This window comes from Hyperolius riggenbachi, chromosome 4 (genome assembly GCF_040937935.1).
Source record: "Hyperolius riggenbachi isolate aHypRig1 chromosome 4, aHypRig1.pri, whole genome shotgun sequence".
NCBI classification, from domain to species: domain Eukaryota; kingdom Metazoa; phylum Chordata; class Amphibia; order Anura; family Hyperoliidae; genus Hyperolius; species Hyperolius riggenbachi.
In genome coordinates, this window is record NC_090649.1 from 213979890 (window position 1) to 213994427 (window position 14538).

The 14538-nt window shown below is 40.0% G+C and overlaps 1 protein-coding gene across 2 annotated transcripts in view; it reads left to right on the plus strand.

Annotated features, from left to right (window-relative positions):
• Nucleotides 1-14538, plus strand: part of MYOM2 (myomesin 2) — a 222968-nt gene that overhangs the window by 17016 nt on the left and 191414 nt on the right. The window contains exons 2-3 of one of the 2 annotated variants that reach the window (XM_068281345.1): nucleotides 6020-6147; nucleotides 8065-8190. In XM_068281345.1, the coding sequence (XP_068137446.1) occupies nucleotides 6041-6147; nucleotides 8065-8190 (233 nt within the window). In that variant the 5' untranslated portion in view covers nucleotides 6020-6040. The remainder of the gene's footprint in view (nucleotides 1-6019; nucleotides 6148-8064; nucleotides 8191-14538) is intronic. The other variant, XM_068281347.1, reaches the window with a different exon arrangement.

Here is a 14538-nt window from a genome sequence, read left to right on the forward strand (position 1 = left end):
CATACAAATGGGCAGTTCCTCCTCCCATCTTCCCTACAGGACCTCCCTGAAGCTTTTAAATGTATCTCCCTCCCATATCCCAGCATTCTTTAACTTTGAACACCGAGACGGCCCAGGGTGGGTCTGTATGCTGTCATGGAGTTGCACCAGGAAAGGAAAATTGCCGAAAGGTAAGTATACAATTTTCTGGTTTCCCTGGTGCCTCCATGACATCATACTAATGGGCCTTAACTAGCATAGGAACACAAAATGGGAGGGAAAACACTTATGATGCTGACCACACTTTCATATAAAATCCAAATTATTCCACTTTTTTTTTTTAAACCATTATTCACACAGTAGAACGTACAGCTGAAGAGATAACAGATTTAACAAAATTCAATAGTTGAGAGAGCCCCCGGCTCTATTTTATAATGTGAAATAAAAGTATTACTGGTAGCCCAATTGGCCGCCTTGCAAATTGTCTCAATAGACACTTGTCCATAAGCTGCCCACGAGGAGAACATCCCTCTAGTGGAATGTGCTGATAGTACCTGCGGAATCTCAAGTCCCAGAACCCTGTAGGCCTGTACCCATCTAGCAGTAGTTCTAGTAGCAGCTGCCTGACCCTTCCTCTGTCCAGAAGTCACTAAAATAATCTATCAGTCTTTCTGAAGGACTTAGTTCTTTGAATATACTCTTTCAGAGTAGACACCGGATCCAAGGGATGTAAACAATCTGAATCTTCAGGGTCTTTAAACTCAGGTAAAGCCCACTCCTGATTGAAGTGTTTTGCTGTTGATACCTTAGGTATAAAAGCTTGCACAGGATAAAGGATTACTCTATCTCTGAAAAATACTGTGAAAGGTTCCTCTGAACTAAGAACTTGCAACTCTGACATTCTTCTCCCAGACACTATGGATATAAGGAAGGCAGTTTTCATGGTTAGATTTGTTATAGAACAGTCCTGCAACGGAAGGAAGGGTTTAGTAGAAAGAAACTTCAAAACTAATGGCAAGTCCCATTTTGGAAATCTTGGTACTCTGGGAGGCCTTATTTTCAATATTGCTTTAAAGAATTGCCTAACTATCGGCTCCTCGGCCCAAGAACCACCAAGAATAGTCCACAGAGCAGACACTTGTCCTTTAAGAGTACTGTATGCCAGTCCCATCTTTGCTCCTTTATCAAGGAACAGCAATATTTCTCCAACTTTTGGCTGAAATGGATCAAACTTCTGTGCTTTAGCAAATTCAGCAAATTTTTGCCAAACTCTATTGTATGATGACATTGTAGTAGCTTTTCTTGCTGCCAACAAGGTAGAAACTACCTGTTGGGGAGACCCAGATCTTAAGAGCCTATCCCTTTCACCCTCCAGGCCATGAGTCATAGTCTTTGTGGATTTGGATGAGCAAATCCTCTCTGCAGAAGATCTGTCCTGCAAGGCAACGGCAGAGGTAGCTCCAGGCCTAATAACTTCAGGAGAAGAAACTATGGTCTCTTGGGCCAGTAAGGGATGCCTGCTAAAACTACTGCCTACCTACATCCTCTTCAATTTCACCAGAAATCTGTGGATTAGAGGGACTGGGGGGAATGTGTAGGCCAGGCTGAAGTCCCATACCTGGCACAGGGCATCTACTGCCAGGGCATTCTTCGTCGGATACCTCGAAAAGAAGAGTTTTTCCTTGTCGTTGTAACTGGATGCAAAGAGATCTACTTGGGGGAATCTGTCTGGCCGGCAAGGACACAAAAAAGAATTCTGGGATATGGGAGGGAGATACATTTAAAAGCTTCAGGGAGGTCCTGTAGGGCAGATGGGAGGAGGAACTGCCCATCTGTATGATGTCATGGAGGCACCAGGGAAAAGAGAACCGACTGCAGAATCGAGTGGCAAAAACGATTGAGAGGAGAAATGCACGTCAGAAACGAACCGTGTATTCCCAACAATAGTCACAGGGCTGGGCTGCGACAGAGGCAAGAGAGGTTCCAGCCTCAGGGCGCAGTGTAGGAGGGCGCACACAACTCACTCAGCTATCATTCCCCTATTGTGTTTGAAGCAGAGAGAAACAAGAAAAGAGGATACATGGCAGTGACTGCAAGCCAGATAACTAGAGATTAAGGTTTTGGGGGCTCTGGGGTGCCTCTTAGTCTAACAGCAATCCGTATGTGACGGCTGGGGTGGGAGGGGTGGAGGGGCACACTTAGGTGTCTCAGTCTTGGGTGCTGGAAGACCTTGTCCAGGCTCTGGTTAGTCAGAGAAGTACAAACTGATTAACAGATCAATCACATACGTCTCCATAAGCTCACCTTACAGGAAAAAAAAATTAAGGGGAGGGACACATTCAACATTTTACTGGCTGCCTGAACAAAGCATTGACATGTTCCACTGTGCTTTTCCATAGTGTGCAGGTAGTGCCCAATTTGCAAACGTTTAACATATAAACCCACCGTTACGAATGCCAGGCCCAATGACTTAACTTCCAAGACCAATGCGACAGGAACAGAGGCCACAGAGAGTCTTTTGGTGCACCGTGTGTCATTGCTGGAGGTGAGTGTATGACAGAGGGACATGGATAAAGGCACAGAGGTGACCGAAAGAAACAAGGGGGGTGGGGGTAGAAGGAGGCACAAGGGGCATGGATAGAAGCAATGGGGGGCAGAAGGAAACACAGGGACATGTTTGAAGGCACACTGGGCATGGATAGAAGCACCAGGGTACAGAAGGAGATACAAGGTCCTAGATGGAGGCACCAGGGGACAGAAAGAGAAATAGGGGCATGGAAGGAGGCACAGAGGTGGACAGGGGACTGAAGGATGCACATAGGGGCACAAGTGAATGGCGTGAGATGCAGGGGGAGAGGAGGAGGCACAGAGGGGTACAGGGGGGAGGAGGCAGAGAGATATCACAGGGGGATAGGAGGAAGCACTAAGGGGCACAGGAGACATAAAGGAGCCACAGAAGGACAAAGGGTGGCACATAGTAGGCATAAAAGGGCAATAAGGGGACACTGGAGGCACAGGGGACAGAGGTGGTACAGAGTGGGACGTGGGAGGCACAGGGGGAAGAGAGGAAGCACAGGGGTTGGATGTAACATAATGTTTTGTCTTAATTACAAATTCAGGTAAAGTACAAACCTAACTTATTCGTTAACCGGGGACTACCCAGATATAGTCATGCCACTAACTGCCCCTCAAAGGAGCTTACAATCTAATGCCTACCATAGTCAGCCATTACCTTATGTTCCTACTGTAGCTTAAGGCCAATATTTTTGGCTTTACAAGATGATCATTGGCCTTTCTAATGTGTGTACAATAAGCATCCATCGTTGCTTATGATCCAGCATGTTGGATCCTTAGCAACTCCCGGCACCCAAGCATGCCTGATCTCGATGTTATTTTCAATCCCTCGACTGCGGGAAGCCCTTTGCCCCCCCTCCACTCGATCGCATTGCTAGTCTGAAGGCCCCCAATATGTTGGCCAAGGGATAGTTTCCTAATCCCAAATTGGCAAGAATAATCACATGTATGTACTTAGTTTTAGAGTAGAGGCAGAAGGCTCTTGGTGGGGTCGGCTTTTCCAAAAGAAACAAAGTTAGGTGATAAATCAGAGCATGATGGCATTTGGAAAGACCCTTTTGCTGTAAGAATAAATAAGGTAGGCCACAGAGCCCAGGCAGTCAACCAGACATACACTAATCCTGTATGTGTGTGCATCTGTGAGTGATTAACAATATTAGTTACAATTCTGTATTACTTGCAAAAAAGAATTGTAAATATTTGAAGACAGAATTTTATTTTTATGTCAGGATAAATGTTTGATACACACATACACACCCGTTATGTTACTTGTAAAAAAGTATTGTAGACATTTTAAAATACAGAACTTATTATTTGTTCACCTTGGTAGAATGGTTATTTGGTCACTCCCACCATAGCACCTTAACTCCACCCCCCTCCATTCAGGATCCTCATTTCCTCTTTGGAGGATGCAGAGGCAGAGAAGAGCCTCTTGCTCCCACAATGAGTAAATTGGACAAGGGCTCTGGGGGAGAGTATGAGGCTTGGCTTGTGGTCCTTGGCTCTGCACTCTGGCTATCCCAGCCTGCATGGATAGCGAGGGGTTAAAGAGGCTCAGGAGAGGTGACCCCATGCCATTCTTTTTCAAATAGAACCTTTTAATAGCCAAATAATATCTAAATTTGAAATCACAAACACTGGTCCACATGGCAGCCCAGGGGCCCCAGGTCTCTCTCACTGACTGGGGCCCCCAAACCACCATGCGACACCTAGAGGGAAGTGCGGGCAAGCCCTGGACCTCTCACCTCCAGGGAACTCACCCCACCACCTCTAAACTGAATGCCAACTGCAACAAACACAATTGCTAACTTCCAGTCAGAGCAATATCCTGCCTCTATCTGGCCAGCAGACGCTTGTCAGCCAATCAGGTGCACTGTCATACACCCTTTGCCTGCTGTACCATACCTAGCAGGAATTACATAGATTAGCATTCAGGTGGGAGGCTTCGGTTGGACGCAATCGTGAATTGCGTCGTTTAACAGGGACGCCCCGTGTAGGCACATCTCCCACACGGTCCCCTCCCTAACCACTCACCTGTCAACCGCATCCTAGAAGCTGCAAAAAATAAATTTAAAATCACAAACACTGGTCCACATGGCAGCCCAGATAGAGGCAGGATATTGCTCTGACTGGAAGTTAGCAATTGTGTTTGTTGCAATATCTAAATTTGCCAGGGATCCTTATACAGCAATACTGAGGCTGCACAGCGATCCCTGGCTAAAACGTTGAAAGTTCCACCGGGGTTTAAAAATATATTATTTGCACACATGTTCTTATTAGCCAGAAGATTAGAATGACAGCTGAGCAACCACAATTTTTGGTTATGATGTCTTCCATATTTCTTCCAGTACAGTTTTCTTTAAACTTGCTCAGCCTTGTCACATTTTCCAAAATGCAGATATTGTCAAACCTCCTTTCTGTGAAACTTGGTACTTATTATTGAGTTGATATGGCCAGCAGCTCTAAACTGTCAATCTGCCAATCTATCACTTACTGAATCTGTTGAAGTGTCTGAATCTGTAAGGAGCACTGTTATAATAAAATAAAAAACTGAAGAATCCAGTTCAAATTATTCCACATTAATAAGTAAACAGTTCTGTTCTGATGCAAATGTGTATGCAATGGTATATTGTACTGGTATATAATCCCTGAAGACTAATGTTCTTGCCAGGGCAAATGAATGTTCAAACACCTTTTCTTCTGTATCTACCTTTCTTTTGGGCGTTCCTCTCTCTCTCTCTCTCCAATGTTTTTATGAATACAAGGTTTAAGACTAGTGGCACACCATCAATACATGATCAAAGAGTGGTTGGTGTCCACTCACGTAAATCAAAATATCCAAGAAAGATTAGTACACGAACAGTTTGTTCAATAGTGTTTTTAATCTGTAATCATCATCTGCATTCACACCTATTTCAAGGGCCTTGTGGGGCACAACAGATCAGATCCTGGATATAACAATGTATTAATGTGTTGGAGTGGTGGAGCCACAGAGATGTGTATAACCTACACACCTTGGCAGGGACACCAGGACCCTCATTCAATTCACCTTTCCTCCAATAGTACCAAAAACAGTAGATGAAAAAATACTGTCAAAAATATCCTAAATATTTTCTTGCTTGTTGGTGCCTTGAAATGTATTTTATTGATAACATATGAAAATATCACCTAGGAGAAAACTTAGAACAAAAAGTGAATTGAGTAAGGGCCATTGTTAACACATTCTAAGCATTATGTGTGAAGAACCTATTTTCCTTACAAACCATTAGCAAAATATAGACTAGGTACAAAGTTTAAAAAAATTCAAAAATGTTAAAAGAGAAACCTTATGCAGGAGAAATACAAGTAATAGGTGAATCCAAATTAAACAACATCATATAATATAATTAGCATTTGTTTGCTAAAACAAAGACATTTTGTGGAATTCTCTTTCAGCTGTAAATTAACAGTACTTCATTTTCTCTAGGTATAAGGACAGGCTGGGGCCATGTCTTCGAAGGTTGTCCCCTTCTATCAAAGCAAGCAGAAGCATTATGATCATTCATACCGAAACCGTCAAGCCAGATATGTAGTTCAGGAATATTCAACACAAAAGTAAGAAGTAGTGTCCACAAAAATTCATTTTGATATATGTATATATATATATATATATATATATATATATATATATATATATATATATATATATATATACAGTATATTATCTAGAACAGTTAATTTTAATTTTCTCTCATTTCTGTCTTTCTGACAAGTCATATTACTTTCCTTTGTTCGTGTTCCCAGTGTTATTGGTTATTGAACCTGATCTGCTTATTCATTTTATAATAATTTTTCCTTAATAAGATAAAATATATAGTCCATGCATGGTTACTTTTTTCAGCACTCTGCAAAAAGAGAACTCGTTTTGTGAAAAGACTCTTGCACCAGTGCTCCCCCTTTTGTAATCTAAAAAGCTGGCACTCTTTGATTCGTATTTAATGTCCCAGCAGTTTGAAAGAAGTGGCTGTTATAAATTTTAAAAAAAATATCCCTATTTCATTAGACCTGTATATGTCTAAAGTCTGGTTGGGCTGCTGCTGCAAACTAGCATTACACTTCCTTGATTGAAATGTCTACTCTGATTGGCCGTGACTGCTGTCCAGCTAACGCATAGGTTAGGGTCCCTCTCTGATTGGCATTTTTCTTTATTGATTTGCAAATCATTATTAGCTTAAAGATTTTTTTTTAAATAACTAATTTTTAAGCATTTTCCAAGTACAGAGTGTAATTTCTCAAGAAACCTAATCAGAATCTCTCTTTCATTCATGTGGCTTTAAGTGCCCGAATGGCAGTTTAATCAATATTTGTATTATTCAGTTGATGAGATTGAACCAATTATTTCCCTCACTGTCCACTGACGACATCTGATTGATTCAATCCAAATGTATAAAATATGGTGGAATGGAAAATATTGTATTGATAGGCAAGTATGTATTCTTTCGTATCTAACAGGACAAAGCCACTTACCAGCATCCAGATTTGATCAGCACTGAATTACAATGTGGTGCTCTGATTCATACTAGACAGTAATTATAACAGTTGCGTAAAGGCCGTTAGATAATGTTTAAAGCATTATTTTACATAATGAACCTAAAAAACATTCAAAACAAACATTTGCATTTCTTCTCTGTTGAACATCAAAGATGATCCTGCAAAAATTACCTGGAGTTCATTTAAAAATATGGCATTTACAACATATCATCTTGATTGAATCAAGTAAAGATATGTATACAGAGCAGGCTTATCCACCAGGCAACCTAGGTAGGTGCCTGGGGGCCTAGAGGGTGTCAAGGGGCCCACCTGCCACCTTCTCTGACCTCTCATCACTTCAAATTCAAATTGACGGTGGCTGGCAAAGTGGACGGAATAGATGCAAAACAGCAGGTAATGTAAATGACGGCACGGACATGCGATGGAGCACAGCGCATCCTCAGTGGATGAGTTCTTACTGTGCTGTTTTCTTAAAGCGTAGAATTGATTATGCAGATTAATAAAAAAATCCTGATTCTCATAGTTTTGCTGGATGTAAGTGGTGCTAGCAGCATCTACTGTATGCATCCTAATCATTCAAACCAAAACATCTAGCCATGCCCGTGAACTTGTCCCCTGAGGTCTGAAAGGTCTATAGCAGCTATTGAGTAACGGAGTGAGATAAAAATCCTCTGGAGTGTACAAGAGTACTTTTCAGGTGTATCTATTCTGCTATATCTCCAGAAACAAGGTAAGAACTTTAGATCTTCCATTTGAATTCCTCTTTTTACATACTTTTTTTTTCCGAGGGGGGAGGGGGGGCTATTTTTTTTTTTAATCTGATTAAAATAGGCTGCTATGTATTATATTCAAATAATTCACTTAATCAAACAAACAGGTATAATCTATTCCTTTACAAAAATGTTCAAGAAAGTAGAACGTTCATCAAGTTACGGAATTGCAAGAGATTGACGGAACATCATCTTCTCTCTGTCACTGCAGAAGAAGCACTTCAGCTTCTGCTGTTAGAAGCTCAGCATCATCCTCCTACTCCGGTTCAAGCATAAAATGCATTTGTGGGGCTGATAGAGATGGTCAAGAATACTATGTCCCTGCAATGAAAAGAAGGTACATGCAATGGTGTACCATGCATGGCAGCTAGAAGCAAGCTATGAATATGACATATTAACTGTGCCCCTGGACATGTTTAAAATTTACATTACTAGTAGCATAAAAAGAGAGCTTAATCCTAAAATCCTATTAAAAAAAAAACAATTTGGAAATAATGATATTATACATCAGAATTTTCTTTGACAACTGTTGTGTATTTCTTAGATGTCATTTATATATCAAGGCCTACAGGTAACTTGAAAATACAGGAAAAATACAGGAAAAATTGTTGCTGGGCTATATTGTGCCTAATTTAGGTAATTTTGTCTTTAGAGAAATGACATGAATGTGCATTTATAAGATTCAGACTCAACAATCATAATGGCAGCTTCTTTTTAAGTATCTTAATAAGTTGCCTGAGCTTGTTACATTCATTACAGTAACTGTGATGTTTTAAATGTACCAATATACATGTAACAATATACAGCATACAATGACATTAAAATGTGTGTGTGACCAATACGCTATTATCCATTATAGTAGAGTATCAGTAATTTTACTGATATTGTACTACCACCCACTAAACCACAACCCTCACTTGAACAGTCCCTTGTCTATGTCTGACACTAACCTTCTCCTATCTATGCCTAACACTAACCACCCCTTGCCTACTTCTAACACTAACCCTCCCCTTTCTATGCCTAACACTAATCACCCCTTGCCTACTTCTAACACTTACCCTCCCCTTTCTATGCTTAACACTAATCACCCCTTGCCTAATTCTAACACTAACCCTCCCCTATCTATGCCTAACACTAACCATCCCCCACTTACTCCTAACATTAACTCTCCCCTATCTATGCCTAACACTAATCATCCCTACCAACTCCTAACACTAACCCCCCTATATATACTTAACACTAATGGGCATCATCATAGGCACTCATATAAAAGCAGCTAATAGTGGCTATAATGGTAAATTTGGGTACCAGAGGACACTGGAACTCACTATTGATAGCCGCAGTTTCTATAATGGGCAGGCCTGCACCACTGCTAGCAGCTTTATAAATGGGCTTCTATGGCGGCATCCAAATTTATGTGACCCACTGAGGTTTGTTTGAGCAAACCTGCCACTCCCTTCCCCTGTCCTAAAACGTAAGCACAGGCATACTGCGCCTGCTGTATTCTCTGCAGTCTTGCTGTGGTCATGTGACATCACATGTCCACAGAGAGGCTAAATAGCAGAGGATATGGAGGCATGGGCAACAAATGATGAGGAAGCCCAGCAACCAGAGCTGTGGAAAATAACTTAACAACCACCTGTCTACTTAATTACATGCTCTTTGGGTATGGTGAGAAACTATATTGGGGGTCACAATAATGACAAGACTATAAGGGGACACTAAAAAAATGGTGACACCATGAATGGGGAGCACCATCATGAGACTTTGCACTTGGGGAAGTACAATAACAGTAGCCCTATGAAGTGATCACTATAATGGTGGACCGCCAGGCTGGTAAAGCAATGGAGGCAGCAAAATGGGGGGCGTGTTATATATTCTCAGTTTATATTCATGTAAATAATGTCTTCAGCTGTATATTGGATTATAAATGCATATTTGTGACTGTCTCTCTTTACTTTAAAAACAAATAAATTGTCTAAATCCTAGATATTTTATGTGATGATGCTTGCGATTCTAGTTTAAAATAAAATATTTTTGGTGGAGATAACATTATAATAGTGGTTTTATAGTTTTACATCCTCCCTAAAGTACTATCTCCATAAAGTTCTGTTTTCCTAAAATTCCACATCCTGAATGCCACTGAAAGTTCCTGAACCTTCACTTCCTGTGTGCTTTATGTCATACAGTGTCAAACTGCATTTTGATGGTTACCTGTAGCTTCAACCGAAACATGAAGCAATTTCAAAAACTTGCAATGATCTATGTAAAACTAGATGTCACACAGCAATCAAAGAAAAACTGAATCAAACTTCTTAACTCCCTCATCTTTTGTCAATGCTGTAACCAAGAAATTGTTCCTGAACTGTCTAATCAATTTAACAGCCTGTTAAAAGAAGACTATGTTCTTGTGACACATTGGAACTTAGCTATGTGCTTTGGAAAAACATTATTTTGCTTATCACACTAAATTATTGTTACCGCATCGTGAATAGAATGCATAGAAATTAAATATGCTTCTGTCTTGAAATAATTTAGTTAACATTAATTATACAAAATTAATACAGTGTTGCACTTTTCAAAAAATAATTTTAAATAAATTCTTAATCACTAATAAATAATATAATTTAATTGCAAAATATGCGTTGTTTGAAAGTGTTTAAAGCTGTGGATTAATCAGACTTGAAAAGTAGCTCTTTGTAGTATTAAAATATGAGCATGATACTGAGACACATGTAATAGTCTTTCTAGGCTACATCCACAAGGACTCTTCTTCCTATAGTGCTGGATCCAAATTCATCCATTGAAAATGAAAAAAAATATTTCATAAAGCAAGTGAAAGGATGTGAGCCTAAGGTACTGTCAGAATGCTGCTGTAAAGTAAATAGGAGGCTAGGGGCCTCCTGTCCAGCATTTTTGGACGCAAAACTCAAAACGTTAAGCCATTTGTAATTGGTGCTCCTTTTATTTACACTGCAGTGGGGCATAGCTGTATGAGGATTCTGACGTCCGATACACTTAAAATTTTCTATTGCAGTCTTGAAACTATTAAAGCACACCTGGAGTGAAACAGATAATGAGGCTGCTATATTTATTTCCTTTTAAACAATACTAATTGCTTGGCAGTCCTGCTGATCACTTTGTCTGCAGTAGTGTCTGAATCGCACACCTGAAACAAGCAGAAAGCTAATCCAGTCAGACCTCAGTCAGAAACATCTGATCTGCATGCTTGTTCAGGGTCTAAGGCTATATGTATTAGAGGCTTAGCAGAACAGCCAGGCAATCTGTATTGTTAAAAAAAAAAAAAAATATGGCAGTCTCCATATTCCTCAGGCGTGAAGTCCATATCTTCAGGCGTGCTTTAAGTATTCTCAGTACATAGCTTTGTGATGTTTACCTTTAAGTACTTTTTGACTTTAAAGGCCCATACACACTTCGGACTTTTGCGAACGACGGGTCGTTTGAACGTCGACGGATCGCTCAAACTCAGTCTTATCACCCGAACAACAGTCTGTACACACGCCCGATTTCGCGTGCCGACGACTGAACGACGGGACGTTCAAACAACCCGTCGTTCGCAAAAGTCCGACGTGTGTATGGGCCTTAAGGCTCACATTTGTCTTGCTTAATGTACCTTATTTTATATACTAATGTGTAAACACTTAATCTAGGAGCTGTCTTTATATCAGAGATTGCGTCATTATTGCCTATGAATAAACATCTTTTAGCAAGAGTTTTTAGCACAAAATGGTCTTAATGCTTTAAGCACCCCCAAGTTTTCTCACAGTGGATGTTTTGCACCAATAAAATACCTTAGTAGCCTCCCAGCAAGCAAAACACTTTGGATGTAAGTAATTTATGTCCGTTTCATCTTTCTCTTTTTATTTACTATTTTACAAATGAGAAAAAAATCTTGTATGAGAAAACCCAGTAGAAAAGTTTATGAAATGGGGACATTATGACATATGTGCTAAAAATCTTAGTTTAGCCACAGCTCTTTTAGATGAATTTAAAAGAGCATTTGTTTGAATTAACATATTTGGAAAATGAGCAACTGTAGTTGTGGGCTCCCAATCAGTCTTGGCCACTCCTCTTTTAGTCACATGGGCATGGTGAGGGGTGAGGAGATATGCCTCCCTGCTGCCTGATAAACTATCTTGAGCCTCATCCAATTCAGTTTTTATCCTAGGTGATATGTTCACATCTTATCAAAAATACCTGTTAAGCCACCATCAACAAACAAGAAAATACTCAGAATAATATTGATGGTTCTTTTTCACCTATTTTTGGTACATTTTCAATTGCAGGGTGTTGAAAAGTTATTTTAAACAGAGATTGCAAAAATGATCTCCTAGGAGAAAAGGTAAAATGGATCAGGCCCATTGACGTCAGACTGACTGGGAGGGAGGGTATGCAAAGGCTACTGGAGATTGCGGAGGATAAAATGAGAAGCCGCAAATGCCTGCAAAAGTTACTTTCCTTAGTAAACTTTTTTTTTAAATAGAACCTTAATTCATATTCCACATAATACATTTTTTTCTATGAAATGCATACAGTAGATTTACCATATGTGGATGTAGCCTAAAATGCCCTACATTAACATTCCGCTCAACAAAAGCAGTAACAGTGACCTTCATAAATTAACAATAGCTTATAGAATGTAGACTTTAAAGCCTAATGTTTTCAAACGTGTGAGAAAATGCGTGTGCATTTACTTCAAAGTCTGATTGAGGTCGGTAACCAGGTAAGAATTAATTCTTTCATCTTGTATGTGATTCTGTTTAGGATTTTTAAAGTAAAATGTTGCTTTGCTGCTTAGCATATTATACTATTTACAGCCACATAGTCTGAGCTCTGTGGAACTGAGTATGAATGGGTTATTATCACAATGGAAGTCCAACTTTCTTTTTTATGCAACTGCTTCACATGCTACTTTTGCTATTCTGTATAAATGTCATTAATCAATCACCATCAGAGATGAATAAATGAAACATGGCTTGCACTTCTTCCCACATCCTGAACTGCCAAGCATGGGAATTGACCAAGTCTGTATGGCTTAATATAAGTGTCCAGACATGGGATCCATTCTCCATGGTTTCTATTGCTTCCACGTAGACTAGAGATGTTGAACTCCATTCCTCAATGCCCGAGGACCTCACACATTTTTGGCACAGCTCAAATTAATTGATGTGACTGAACCAGGAAAAGTGTGGTTTATCAAGTAGAACACATTACTCAATTTCTTAGTCCATCCTAAACACTGGCATGGATATGGCCCTCGAAACCTTGAGCTTGACACCGGTGACATAGAGTGTCAGGTAGTGAGGGTTCCAACACTAAAGGGAATAACACAGCAGCTGAGCAACTTGCTGTAGAAGATGAGCACACAAAATGAAGCAGGTTGGATAATAAAATGGTGTGCCCACCTTTACAAGAGAAAAAAAATGAATACTGTATCCACATTAACAAAAAAAAAACAAAAAACATTGTGCACATAGACAGTGGAGGTGAGATACTAAAGGCAGTGGCAAACAATGATCTCTCACTCTGTTTACTTTAGAAAACCCATCAGGTGCAAAGACGTCCCCATTTTTGTAAATTCCTAGTGAATCCTAGTTCACTAGTGAAGGTGAGATTCTTACTGCTTACCAATTTGTGGAAATTAACAAAAGAAACAGAGCAAAGTGTACTTAAACTTTAAGGCCCCTTTTACACTTGAATTGAAGTTTGCGTTGTTTTACCGCAGGGTAATGCAATGACCATGCATGCAAGGCAGTAGGGCCCAGCACACTTGTGCCTGACTGGCCCCCGAGCTGCTGCAAAGTCAACAGGGCGTTACCATTGGACTTCTGCGGTGACGTAATGGATTATTATTGTGGAGGCAGGGAAGGACCATCAGAAACCAGAAATGCTCTTTTTAGAACCCAAGATTTTAGCCCCCATGACACAGACACTGTAAATTCAGCAGCTCTGCCTAGCAAGGTGAGATAGCAATGTGCAATAGTTAAAGCGGACCCAAACCAAACATTTTTTGTATTCAAAATATTTAGTTGCATTACACTGACACATACAAAGATAAATAAACACTCCTTTAAGCCTATGAGCATTTCAGGGCATGCTTTTCACCCTTCTCTTTTCATAACTAGGGCTATACAGGTGGCAGCCATTACTTCTGAGCTTAGTAGGAGGTTTTAGATCATGGGTGTGTTTGTCATCAGCTACCCTCCCTCACAGGGGCATCGTCTATGTGAAATCTCACACAAGCTGAGATCACCTCCCCTGTGACATCATCAGTAGGAGCCTGTGTTTTGTTTTTGTTTTTTTTTATCTCCTCCACCAGTTTGCCGGAAAATCCCGGCAATATGAAAGGAAGGGAGGGGTTCCTCCAATAAATGTAAAATATTTTATATTTGTCATCATGCAGCTGAAAAAAGGCTGCTATTTATCATTATAATTTAGAAAATAGATTTTATTTCTGAAATCTTGTATTTTTAATTTGGGTCCACTTTAAACAACATAATTCAAGTATACATAGCATGGTAAAATCAAGAGAAGAAGAGTAAAGTCCAGGTTTGCTTTAGGGGACTCAATAAGCCTGGGATCATAGTTCTCTCTGACATTACTAATCACATCAGGTAAGGCAATTGCAATTATTTAACAAATCATTATTCTTATTATTTATATA